The following is a 13312-nucleotide window of genomic DNA, read 5'->3' on the forward strand; positions in this document are numbered from 1 at the left end:
TGCTTGAACATGCTGTGGACCAACATCAAAGTCAAATATAGCTTTTGAGCTGTGCCAGCACCGACAGATTATGATCTTGCGATTGCAGAAACATGGCACTGATGTTTCTCTACCTTGTCGCTACTAATCTTACAGCCAAAGTAAGCGAGATCCGTGTGGCAGCAGATTACGTACAGGAGTCACCTTGTATTAATTAACCTTTAGGATTTCAGGCCTCRTAAGGCCTGTGTTTAGTTCTCCAGTTTTAATGCTCAGAGTATTTTGTAACTTTTTTTTTTTGGAGTGAAAAGCCATTGTGTTTTATAACGCAGTTCATAAAATGACTGAGACAGGATACTGTGACTGAAACTCGGTTTCTAAATTTGTAATTGAGCCATTCATAACTTTAGAGGAGTTCCTTCTCAGTTTCTCATTCACTGCAGGAGAGCATGGAGTGTTTTTAACATTATCTAGCAGTGTCTAGAGCTCTGGAGCTCTGCAGATGAAAGGCAATAGAAGCAAAATTGCAGAAAATAGCCCTGTTTGTGGTTGTTGTGATTTATAAGCCACGGCTTTATTTATAAATGTTTTATAATRCACTGAAGTGTTCCATCCTTCAACTTTTATTGGGACTTTTATGTTCTCATCAAACTGGAGTCCAAAGCCAATCCAAGCATACAACCCTCTCTTTTCGTGTCCTGATTTCAGAATTTTTCTTACCTAATGAATCTGAAAGAAGAGCATATAATCTTTAGGCAGGTACATTGCCCTCATACATGCACATATACACACATTAAATTCCTGGAGTATTTGCATATAAGAAGTAAAATTCCTTTTTCTTGCTTATAGATTTTACACGCACCTTTGCTTTGCTGAGCCTTGCCACTTCTGCGGTGTTTTCTAACACTAACCTGCAAAGCAGCAAATGCCCGCCAGCTCCGGCCACCCTGCAGAGGGCTCAAGTAGGTCCAGCTCCCGGGGAGCCAAGCTGGCAGCTGAATGTTAGGTGGGGATGGAGGACAGGACATTCCTCCTTTGGCCAGGCGAACACTGCAAGCCGCTGTCTAGGCAACCTGCCAGTGTTTGTGCTATTGTCAAGCTTTTTGGACAGCAGCTAATTTAAAAACCCTTTATTTATTTATTTATGATGACAGTTTCTGAGCATGAGCCAGCTGTTAAAGTATACCGAATTACTGCCCAACTTTGCAACCAGTTGCCCCAACTGGTAGCAACTTTGGGGGTTATAAATTGGGTTTCTGGCACAGTACATTTTCACATTTGTATTAGGTCATTTTGGCTGAACAGAATCCTGAAAGATTTTGGCTGAAATTTTCCATTTTCTATCAAAAGGATGGGGAAATGATTTCTGCTCGGCTTTGATCTGTTCCATAAAGAATTTGAAGCCTCATTTCAAATAGGAGGAAACCAGAAGCTGGTAAGGGCTGTAGTGCCCTGTGTGCTTCATCATGCAGCTCTCACAGGAACCTCCTGGGTCACCAGGAGGGCTTCTACCTCCTCAGCACAGATGTCATCACATGAACTATAGCACTTGATATATTTWMYTTWWTTTTTAATATAAATACATTAAAATTAAATTACCTGGTGCATAGGACCACGAAACCTAAGTTCAAAAGATCATGGAGAGCTTCAGACTATTTGTTAATTTGCACATTGTTACAACTGTAACATTGGATCAAGAAGCTTCCTCAGGCACATTTTTAAAAAGCAAATACATGTGTTGCCAATCCTGGCTTTGGTGTTTTAAAGGAGGGATCTGAAACAGGAGAGGATAATAGTTGCCTTTGCTCTGTAAATAGAGGATTTTGATCTAGAGTTCTGAAAAGGCACTTTTTACAACGACTGTATAAACTTGAAAGGGAAAGAGTACGTTAGTCACCTTACAACAAATGTGTAGATTAATACCTGTGGCATGGTGCCATGCTTGCAGGAAGGGTCAGAGGCACCCGAATGAATGAAAATAATGCAGGGGAAAGTCTCACTCTCAGATGGATGACCCCACGCTCATTGATGTGCAGGTCTGCCCAGGTTGTGTGTTATGAATTCCCACCATCCGGGTGGGAGAAGCACCGGGAGGGAGACGTCAGGTACCAGAGGTCCCYGTGAGGCGCAGTGCGGGCAGGCTGGCAAAGCTGCTGCCTGGGTGAGAAACCTTTGGATGGCATCTTGGCAGCTAGTTGGGACATGCTGGGTGAATGTGGCTGCAAATAGTAAGGGGGAGGCATGTTAAATATTTCTCTTCCGTTGCACGTCCTTTTTTTCTGAGAGTGTGGTCAATCCAGTTAGCCTACACCTTTGTGATCTTAGGATAAAACTCCCTTTCATGATTTCCATGTCATTTTTTTTCTGCAGTGAGATCCTATAAACTGAACACTGAGTATGAGGCAGCTCTTCCCTGTAGTACCTCCGCTGCAGCCRGAGCGTTCTGGTAGTGTTTCAGGTCAGCCCTAGGAGGGCAGGGGGAGCACCCCGACCCCTGCGTCAGGGGGACTCTGTGTGGGCAAAGGGGTCCCTCTAGCTCTGTGCTGGTATGGTTCAGATAAGATTTTTCAACTTCTAGCTAAAGCCAGCAAAAAGCAGCCTGCAAGAAAAAAAAAATAGTACAATAGCTTGTAGTGCAATAATAAATAGTGCAATAGCTTATCTAAAATATATTATTTTTTGGAGCAATCATTATCGCTGTGCTCACAGATTTATATAAACATTTTCTGGAATTATATTAACAAATAATCTGGACTGTAATAACAATTGAAATTTTGAAATGCTAAAGCATTTCTATTTTAAAGCCAACTACGTTAATTTTATGTTCTCTGTGTTCAAACACCACTTAGACAAGTCTTATAAGGACATTTTAATTTTATCTTCCTTTGTTATTGAATACTTTCCTTGTTGCTAAAGATGTTGAAAGAGCAGTTTCCATACAAGATGTGCAAATGASCTCGCTGTGTAGGCCGGGTCTTTACATTTCACAGAAAACTATGACAGTCCTATTCTTGGGCTGAGATTTTTTCCACTCATGGGGATGAGAGTATCATGAAGCTGTATATAGCAAACAAAATTAACCTGGAGCCTAATAATATATATGGTTCTTGCAGGGTACCTGTAAGCCTATCAAAGTAATCTTTTTGTAATAAAAAACAAGCCAAAACTATAATAGTTTTACACCTTGGACCTATCACAGCTACAAAATCCATACTAATAAAAAGAAGTCCTTATAGGATGATTGTGTTATAGCATTCATACCTATAGTCGCATTTATATTTTGCTCCCTCTTCTGCTGTAGTCATCTCTTAGCATGGGAGGTCCTCAGGTCTAGGGCCAGCCTTTCTTATATATCTGCTTTACAAATACATCTTCCAGAACATAACCATGTTTCATGATGGAGCTCTGAAATTTTAGCTACATACGTCTTTACGTAATTGATAACTGTATACTATAAAGTTATAGCAATAATTATATAACATTTGTTCTTGCCTCTGCATATGAGATCAGTATATGCTATCACCTTTTATAGAAACCTCAACTGTGGTTCAATCTACCTGATAGTGTTACAGTGTTGGAATAGGACTATAAGGACTGTAATCAATTGCACTTTTGCTGCTCACTGTACTACCTATAGAGTTTTCACAATGAAAACTGCCTCAGGGAGTTTCAGACCTTGCCTCCAAAAAGGAAAATCCCAGTATTATATAACCTATGACTTTATTTATGAGATATGAAGTATCCCATTAGAGCTTTATATGTACATCTGTATTTAATCTTCCTTTGCAAAATATTCAATGAATTTCATTTTCATCTGTTAAATATTTTTTAAAGCACCAATACAATATAAACATTTTTCTACCATGGCAGACAGTGGTCTCGTAGCAATTATGTCATATTAGGGCAGATTTTGATTTCCTTATTCTTGATGAATGGTAATAATCCTATTGAAAGTTAACTAGCTCATGGAATAAGGTATTACCAAGAAAGCCTGATGATACTGGAATGTGGCCTAATGTAATAAAATGGTCACATTTTATATGCTTTAAATTACAAATTGTCCATTGCTTTAATAATATGCAATTTAGTCAAATATAGTATGTTCAAATACAATCCTGAAATTAAGACAACCACAGCAGTATGTGCAGCTAAATTGAAGTGACTTCTTTACAGCTACGTAAAAGTGACTGAATTCAGCATAAGCCAGTACAGAACCTAACTGTACATTTTATTTTATTTTATTGCTTGTGCAAAGGGATACAGGAAACTCAGATCTTTGCTACTTTTTAAGTCTTTGGTCTTGTTAGTGATTACTTAAAGCTTTAAATGAAACAATATAATCTCTATTATAAAGTCTTCTACCTTTTTCCTTAGTTGAATCTTTCTGTAGAGTTTCAAACCTGACAGGAAGCATTCAGGAAGACTCTTAATAATAGACCTTTTCAGACTTTACATGACTTGTCTTTCAGAGGAATCATCTCAAATAGTATTTTGAAGGAGAAGAAAAATCTGGGTAATATAAACTACCTTTCAATTCTGCTGCCAGTAGGAATCTCAGTCAATTTTTGCTGAAGAGATGAAAGAAATACCACTTCATAAAAATATTCTTGTTAAGTAGTTGAAATGAAGTTTATGAAATTCATTTYCTTGGACCTCATGCCTGGCTTGTGTTTACAAAGTTTGCTGTAATCTGGCACCAGGGGAACCAACTGTAGCAGGTCTCTGTTCTCAGGTGACTGCCTACCAGAGCCGTCTCTCTGACTTAATGAACAAATCTGTTACTGAGACAAGATGAAATAATGAAGCACCTGCTGTCTTGCTTCTTGGATAGCCACTTTGGTAGATCACATTCATGTGGACAGCTATTTTCTCTGCAGCACGACTGAGGGAAATACTGTCCTAAGTAATGGGGGACAGGTGAACTGGATAAAATATATTTACTGGGGAATTAAAAAAACAGAAATCTCTCTGTTTACCCAGGTAGGTAAAAGCACTAGCTGGAAGAAGTGAGTATATAACAGCGTGCCATGCTAACACTTCAAATGTGGAGATAAAGGAGAGATTTGGACAGAGAGCAAGTGCTTGTTCTCCTGTGCTTTGACTAGTCTCCACTGCTGAAGCACAGGAGAAATAGTCCTGAGTGAGGGCTTAATATAGTGGCTTAATATATTAAAATAGTCATATTTTATGACAAGGGCAGGTAGCAAGCAGTAATGCAGAATGAGGCATGGTGGGAGTGGATTCACCCAGTGGCTATGAGCAGTAATTATACTGCCAGGTAGCTCACACACGCTCCCCTTTTAGGCATATCAAACTACTAGTCAAATTTCAAAACAGAGTTGAGTTTTCCTTGGATTTGCTCATTTAACCAGATGGCTAAACGTAACCTTGGTAGGTGGTTTCCTCAGGAAAAGCAGGAATTGCATTACATGGTATAGTATGTGAAAGAAGAGACAGTCTTTGATTCAATGTATATCAACCCACAGTGCCTCAGAGGTTCATCTTAGCTTGAGATGTAAGTAATATCCTGCCTGCATTTGATTTGCACACAAATCTAGCAATTTTGCCAGGTTTGTCTTCTCATAAACTTAATTTGGAGATTTTCTATTAATATCAGATACTCTACCATGGGCTTTTCTTCCGACTGCATTTGGCTTCCTGCCACCCTGCGGTTCACAGACTTTCATTCTAGCTGCCAGTAACCAGAGCAAGAATCCAACAAACATAAATAAATAGTCACAATGCTTAGCAAAACCTTTGCAGAAGTCCCCCAGCCTAATTAGAGATCTATTTCCCAAAGAGCACGTAGATTCAGAAAGAAGACAATGTAAATGCATCATCTTCAGCTCTTTTCTGTGATTCTTTGGTCACAGACGCTTATTTTGTTGATGGGAATTTTTCTCTTAAAAAGGGTAAATACATTGCAGAACACAGCTGATAGCAAGCCTTACCCATCAGTCCGTGGCAAAGCTCCCAGCTAAATCTAGGTTGACAAGTCCTTATTCAGTGATGATTCATAAATCAGAAGTAGGCAACCTGATTTCAATCTCATGGGGAATCTGAGCAAATGTGCTGTGGAGCAGCTTCCCACACTGTTATTACCAAAGTGCCTGAACTGATTAAGTCCACTGGGAAGGCAAATGGGCAGAAGCATGGAGTGCTTCCTGCTTGCATGCTGTCTCTAATGGGAACTTAGAATATACTGTTTCTATATTCTTTTGGAACAGAAGAAATAGTTTAATGTAATTTGGAGTTCTTCTCCTCTTGAAAATGCTCTTTGTTCAGCTCTCATTTTTAAACCTCCTCTTCACTCTCCATTTACGTCCTTCRTTTTGTTCCTACCATTTATCACCAGGCTTTTCCCTCATATCTTACTGTTGTCTTTCTAGCTTCTTTTTCCCTCCTCTATTCGTAGGGGGTTTTCTAACTTCTGTTCCTGTTCCCATACTCTTCTGTGATGAGGGCAGGAAGTGGGGAGGGGGGGGGAGAGAGAGAGAGGAAGAATATATTTCAGTCTATTTTCTAGCATTGTCTACCTGAAGTTTTCTAAAATAAGCCTTTGTTGTAGACATGCTAAGGTCTTAAAACTGCATAGCCTTCCRCGTAAGAATGATCTTACGAACTTAAAAGACTACACAGATTCTTAAATTCCAGTTTGTACTGCCAGGTCAGGATGGACACAGGATGTAGAAAAATCCCGTGGCGTGGAAGCCCATTTTATTCTGTAGGAGGTATTTGTGGTGTAGCAGACAATGGATGAGTGTTTGTATTGAACAGATCTCCCTTGTTTGGAACAGAAGAAACGACTCAGCCCCAGAGCGTGCTGYCTCCTCGGCCCCCCGCCGCCGCCGCTGTTCCCACCACCGTACTTCAGGCACAGCTGGAGCACAGTGAGTATGGCCCCAGAGCCTTTCTCTTTTACCTTTTTGCAGATGACTTTTAATGCATGACAAAGTCTGAAGTACCTTGCTGAGCAGCGGCCGAAGCCGTCGCATGGCAAGCCATCCAGCTGAGCGCTGGGGTGAGCTCGCTCTGTCTGGGCTGAGTGACCACTCAGCCTCCCCCTCCGGGGCTGGAGGAAACGGATCAAGGAATGAGATGAGGCTGGGTTTGTTCAGACAATTAATTCTATTAACTTTAAATATTCTCTTTGCTCTGTTTTCAGGACTTTCTTAGAGTACGTAAATCCTGAAATAAAGAAAATGGAAATGAAATAAATCTAGAAAGGAACAGAAAGGCCATGCCCTACCCTACACAATTAACTTTTCCAGCATGTACCTTACACTTGGGTCCATTTTGCATTATATTTACCTTACACAGTAGAAGTGAAGATTCTGAAATCTTGCTGTGGATTGTCTTCCTGGCATTTTACTTTGCAGGAAAAAAATGTTTTTGAGTTGCTGATGTGGCCATTTCACACATAAACCTATGCACATGCCTGTTTTATATGATATGTATCCATGCACACTCGTTCATACATACATCATCCAGTATATAATGGGTTTATAATATATCAGTTTGCCCACTTCCGTTTATTATGATGGATCTATTAATTCTGAGATATTTTCCGTTCGAAGATAAAGAATTTTTCTGCCTACTTAGTAATTCCTATTTCTTAATTCTCCTAGTCATTTATCATATGCAAATATTGTGATTATTGTTGGTGTTATGCGAGTAATGACTAGAAATACGTCTGACAAGAACAAACCCAGGGAAAAGTGTAGTATAAAAACCCTAGTTGTCTTCAGAGAGATTAGGACTGAGCTCAGGGTGCTGTTCTCACCAAACCGAAAAACAGTTGCCTTCCCCTTTCTCATCCTCTCTGCACCCTCTTACTTCGTTTCCACAGAAAGGACACCCAGCAACAAACTCTCCTTAGGAAATGCAGTGTACTCCTACAGGCCTTTCACCAAGGATGACTTTGGGACCAGGACCCCAGAGATTCCCTCAAGCAGCCCAGAGAGTAATCTAGGCATAAAATGATCTTTGATATCATCTCACCATAAAAGCATAATATAATGCTAAATAGTTACTAAGAGAGTGGCGACAATGTGAATGTATTACTATCAGTCTCTGATTTGGAGTTTATAGTTAGATTTTTTCTGGAAAATGGAGTTTTGTCTCAGTGTTTGTCTGCATTTCCAGGGGACGCTTCTTTAGTCACAGGACATAACTACGCCACTTTACTCCTGCAAACCACTCCCTCAGCGTGGAATTCATCTCACCTAATTTAGAAGTCAAAAAATAAGACATTTAGTCCAAGTCTGAAGTCAGTGGGGAACTCTCCATTGATTTTCAAAGGAATCATCTTTGATCTGCTGTCAATAAAGGTCTCCTGGTTAATAYCTACTGGAGTGAAGTTCACTCTATATCTCTGCTGAATGTAGTTTATATTATTAGAGCAAAGGTGCTATTTTTGGAGAGGAGTTGCTACTTGTAAAATGTGACTGAGTAAGCAGGGTCAAGTCCAAGAATAGATCTGGGTCCCACGGTGGCTTAGAGGGGCATCCTATAGCCTGACCATGGCAAGCCTCTGGGACAGGATATTCTGTTGAAGTGATAATGTTTAAGCATCCGTGAAGATAACCTTGTGGCAAACCATAAGCTTCTTTTTAAGGAAGTGAATAAATTCTCTTCAGGCTATAGTGTTTGATGACTGTTTATTTCTCTGACTGGCTATGTATGCTACATGTTCACAGATAGATTTTATTTTATGCAGAAGCTGCTTGCCCTTGATGTGAAAGACTTCTGTCAAGAGCTCCAGATAACAGAGTCTTCCTCTATACCTGAATCATTTTGCCCCTCAGGGCCTCCTGGCCCCCAGGTAAGTGATACATTCCTAATTAAACCACATTTTACTCCCACTAGTTCTAAAGACCTTACAGCACTTTTAAACATGTTCCATAAATGCTTTTTGCCACTTGATAAACATCAAGGTATGGCTTAATTTTATTTTGATAYGAGTATGCACAACTCGTGTACACTATTTACTCCTATATTCTCCTCCCTGCCTTGCATACTCCAGTCTGTTTCAAGTTTACTCTCAATTTTTATGGAGTTTTGCGGTGGGAAGCATCAGTGAAAAATCCCTTTGTYGGTTTCTTCTTTACTTTAGACTCTGCTGCCTTTTGTGTGAGGAGAAGGAGCCTGTGGAGTTTATACATAAGAGGTGCAATGAACCTGCAAGTCAGTGGAGTACATCCCTTGTGAGGCAAATGCCTCAATGCTGACCAGAGGCAAAAAGGGGCTTCACAGAGGGCAACAGGGTAGGATCCAGGAGATGCAGCATCTTGTAGCCTGACCTACAGTTTCTGCTTCTGACTAGCTACGTGGCCTTGAACCAGTCCCTTTGAGCTCCCATTTCACTTTTCACCCTTTGTCTGTGTAGACTGTAAAGAGGGAGGTTAGAAGTCTTCTAAGGAAATGYTTTAGTTCTAGAGTAGTTGTTTTTGCAAATGTCTCCATATGTATTCTGGAGAATTACCACCCATTTGCCTTTTTGTTTCCATTCATTCCCTCCAAAGAAAAATCAAACTTTTAGGGAAAGATAATTCCAATTCCTCCCCAGCTCTCACTGTAGCCTGCTGGAGGCATAGACAATACATCTATGTGAAACTCCTGGTGCTTTGGGATAAGGGATCTTCTTCAAGGCTCTGGGTGCTATTACAATACAAATAACAGAGGCACAGGACTAATGTTGCAGCAGGCTCTCGCGGAGCGGAGCTGCCGCTGAGGCTTCTGGAAGCTGAGAAGTTAACAAGTACCCACACACCGTTTAAAAAGCAAGGACAGGACATCACAATAAAGGTTTGATTACGTGGTAAAGAGCTTAGCTTTAATTATTGAAATGACAATACTTATAAAATATTCATAATTAGTCTAAAATATGCAATCTGAAAACCATGAAGTCTTATTTTATGAGTTTTGACTTCAGTATTCTGCCCTTTTATCTTTGCTGAGACACAAGATGGAGCAGACTCATTTAGCATGTGAATTATGAAGGGCATAGAGACATGCAAATGGACATGATTGTCCTGTCTTGGATTGAGAAGAGTCTTCTCTATATTATGAAACAGTCCCGCAGTGCAGCAGGCAATGATCCAAAACTGCAATAAGTATGAAAGAAGCAGTAGTTATTTCATTTTTCACTGGATTGCCTTTTTTAAAAAAAATCATAGTATTATCTCTGATTAAATTGAAAAAACAGTAATTTTCATTGTACTGTCTATAATGTCCTTTGTTATAAATATTAACCTTGCAACCAAATGATCTGTGATCCCTCCAAGAACATACTAAATATGTTGGGCTGACAGATTTTATCACAGTTGCAGACAGTAAGATTGGTAGAACATGGCTTTGGAATTTTTAATTACAAATTGTGGGAATGTGTTTTATAAAGGGACAAAGTTAGATTTGGCAGTCCTCTGGGTAGTACGTTTGTGATGATGGTCATGTGAAAAAAAATGCTGCTACTAAAAAAAAAAAATAAGAAGTACTCCTGAATTATTTTCTTCTATAACTTGCATGACTTTCATCGGAGTTGAACAAAACCTGTATTGTTAAGTCAGAGCTGAGTTTTAGCATTTTTTCATAAGGAAGAGAGTTACATTTGTAATGATACAACTCAAGAGTATAATTCCTCCTACATGTAACCTAAGGTAAAATGAAGGGAGTAAGATAAAGCCTGGCTCTGACTCCAATAGGATACATTCAAATTTACACTATTGAAAATCTAAAATAACTCTACTGACTAAAATAGCAGGAAATAATTCGCAATTGAGGGTACAGTTTGCTTCTCTATACATAAAATTTACATGATGTTTTGGATAATATAAGACAGCCAGGATCCAGTACTGGAGTGATTTGTATGGTGAGGCTAGTGCTCCTCTTATGAAGACTCAGGAAATTCCCCTTATTGGTATTAAAAAAAAAAAAAAAAGAAAAAGTCTGTGAACTGAAGCATTCAAAAAATAAAACTCTTTCTGATTTTTTCTGAGCTGAGATTCAAGGTCTCCCTGGAGTAAGAAGTCTCCTGAAAGGAGAATCACTTTCATTTGAGAAAGAGAAATATATTCATGGTTTTGGGCTTAAGGAGGCTTGTGAGGCCTAATCAATCACCACTTCAAAGGTGATTTTCTTGATCTGTTTTAACCATGGCTTCTAACTTAYGTCATCCTTGTCTATTATTTATGTCCAGTTTCCCAAACTCACCTTAATTCCATTATAATTTCTGGAAAGTGAGAAAAGAGTTTCATAATATTTGCAGTTTGTTATTTTTGAAAGCCAGGATCTGTGCTACCTAGGAGGTGTAGATTCATATTTTCTGAACTCACCCACAGAAAACAGGTACTCTCAAATTCCCCTGAATAATTTCTGTTTGGGCCAGACCTAAAACTGCAGGAGAGTGATACTAGCTCCAGAGGAATTCAGACTTTAGGCTAACTTGGGGATTTAACTAACCATTTAATGGTTTAGGATTTGTTTAAGCATGAGAAGGAAACAAAATTATTGAAAATTATTTTAGCTTTGTTTTCAAAATGCTTAAACAGCAGTAGTAATAGTAATTGTATTTCAGAGAACAGAATCTCGATTTTACAGTTATTATTCTGTGGAAAATGTCATTCATAAATGTAGAAAAATACACAAAGCAAGAAATGTTTGGGAGTGTTTTGCTATTTTTATGAAAAGGCAAATGAAATGTGATTTGGGAAAAGAATTTTCAAAATAATGTTCAGAGGTGGATTTTGGCATTTTGATCCCATTTTTCTGCAAAAAAAGTCAGTGGTACTGAGAAGTTCTCCACATGGCTACAAAATGTTGTAGGTGAGGTACGACCAGCCCCTAGCCTTCACAGCCACTTTCTCTGCCCAGGATAACGTATGGAAGAAGTGTTGTAACCAAGTGGGAAAGAAGTGGGGACAAGGACAGGAAAAGGGTTATGAAGTCTTATTCAGGATGACAATAAATTCATTACAGCGTTTTTTATATTTTTAGACAAAAGATTCAGGAGCAGTCAAAATTCTCCGTGTAGTGCATTGCAGCCCATCCCATACATTTTATGCCATGTCCCTTATCCTCCCTTTAGCTGAGCTGGTCTCTGGTTCCTTTGCCAGTTGACACCATGTCTCCATGTCCCCACAGTCACTAATTCCTCAAGTTTCCAATAACTTATCAGCTTTCCTTTGCCCTCAGCTCTTTCTCTTGCTAGTTTTCGTTGTCTAGAAAATGACTTTTTGTGTCAGTACAACTGTGCAGCCTGCCATCAGCAGTGACACAGCTCTAGCATTTAGATGCAACATGGAAACATCATGTCCAGGCACCTCGACCTCATGCGTTCACACCAGTCCCAGGAGACACATCTAGGTCCACGAGCCAAGGGAAGGCAACAGCCCACAATTTCTTCCCAAAATAATTTGATAACAACATTCACTTTTCTCCCTAGGGTCCACAAGGAATTCCTGGTATAATGGGACCAAAAGGGGAGAAAGTAAGTACCTGTTGTTAAGGAGTTTGGTATGTTTTTGATGGGACAAGGAAAGAGATAAGGGATTCACATTGTGGTTTTTTCTGCTCTGTTTGGTCAATGGCAGGCCTTAAGGATATGTGGGGATTTGCATAAATTTGAATTGGATGCTGTGGATCAACTMGAGGCTAAAACTTAAAGCTTCATCTCCCACTGTTCATTTTCAAGCTTAAAATATTTTTTCTGGCTTTTCATGATAACTGCCTATGTCTGCAGAGGGCGTTAAGGGAGCAGCTCAGAAGCACGAGTGAGTGGTTGTGCTGGTGCAACAGCCCCTGGAAACCCTGTCCCCCAGGGAGACGGGGGAAGCAGAGCTCGCCTGGGCAATGCACGCTGTACGGGTCAGGTAGCTATGAGAAGCAGTCTGCATGTTTAGTTACAGCCTGAGGCCTGCAAAGCATTTACTCCATAGTGAGGCTTAAACAGCTTTGTACCCAAAGTTGGGCGTGTAATTAAATACATAAGGAAGTGCAGATTTAGAGCTAAGAACGCAGGAAAGGTTGAGGAGCTCTATTAGATCAGCCCTTCTCGTTTTGCCTTGGAAGCAAAGTCTTGGACACAGAGATATTCCCAGTTTTGCTTGTAAATGTGTTGGCTGATGAGCCGCTATGCTTCATGTGTGTCTATGTAACTAACATATTCCTTTCTCCGACAGGGGGAGATTGGCAGGCCGGGAAGAAAGGTATGAAATAAGGTGCTGTCTCAGACACCAGTCTAATAAATAGCAACTGTAACTCAGAAAACAATTGAATAAAAATTAGCTAATGTTAAAGTTTAACCTGCTTGTACTGCTTCTACTGAAACTAGAGC

The 13312-nt window shown here is 39.7% G+C and overlaps 1 protein-coding gene across 2 annotated transcripts in view; it reads left to right on the top strand.

The window, feature by feature from the left end:
- The window catches only part of COLQ (collagen like tail subunit of asymmetric acetylcholinesterase), a 46817-nt gene that overhangs the window by 8844 nt on the left and 24661 nt on the right, over positions 1–13312 (top strand). For both annotated transcript variants that reach the window (XM_085307526.1, XM_085307525.1), the window contains 4 exons: positions 6757–6869; positions 8699–8803; positions 12422–12466; positions 13158–13184. In XM_085307526.1, coding sequence (XP_085163652.1) covers positions 6757–6869; positions 8699–8803; positions 12422–12466; positions 13158–13184 — 290 coding nt within the window. The remainder of the gene's footprint in view (positions 1–6756; positions 6870–8698; positions 8804–12421; positions 12467–13157; positions 13185–13312) is intronic.

The sequence above is a fragment of the Rhea americana genome, unplaced genomic scaffold (assembly GCF_003343005.1).
Source record: "Rhea americana isolate MKP2758 unplaced genomic scaffold, rheAme1 scaffold_26, whole genome shotgun sequence".
Classification (NCBI taxonomy): Eukaryota; Metazoa; Chordata; class Aves; order Rheiformes; family Rheidae; genus Rhea; species Rhea americana.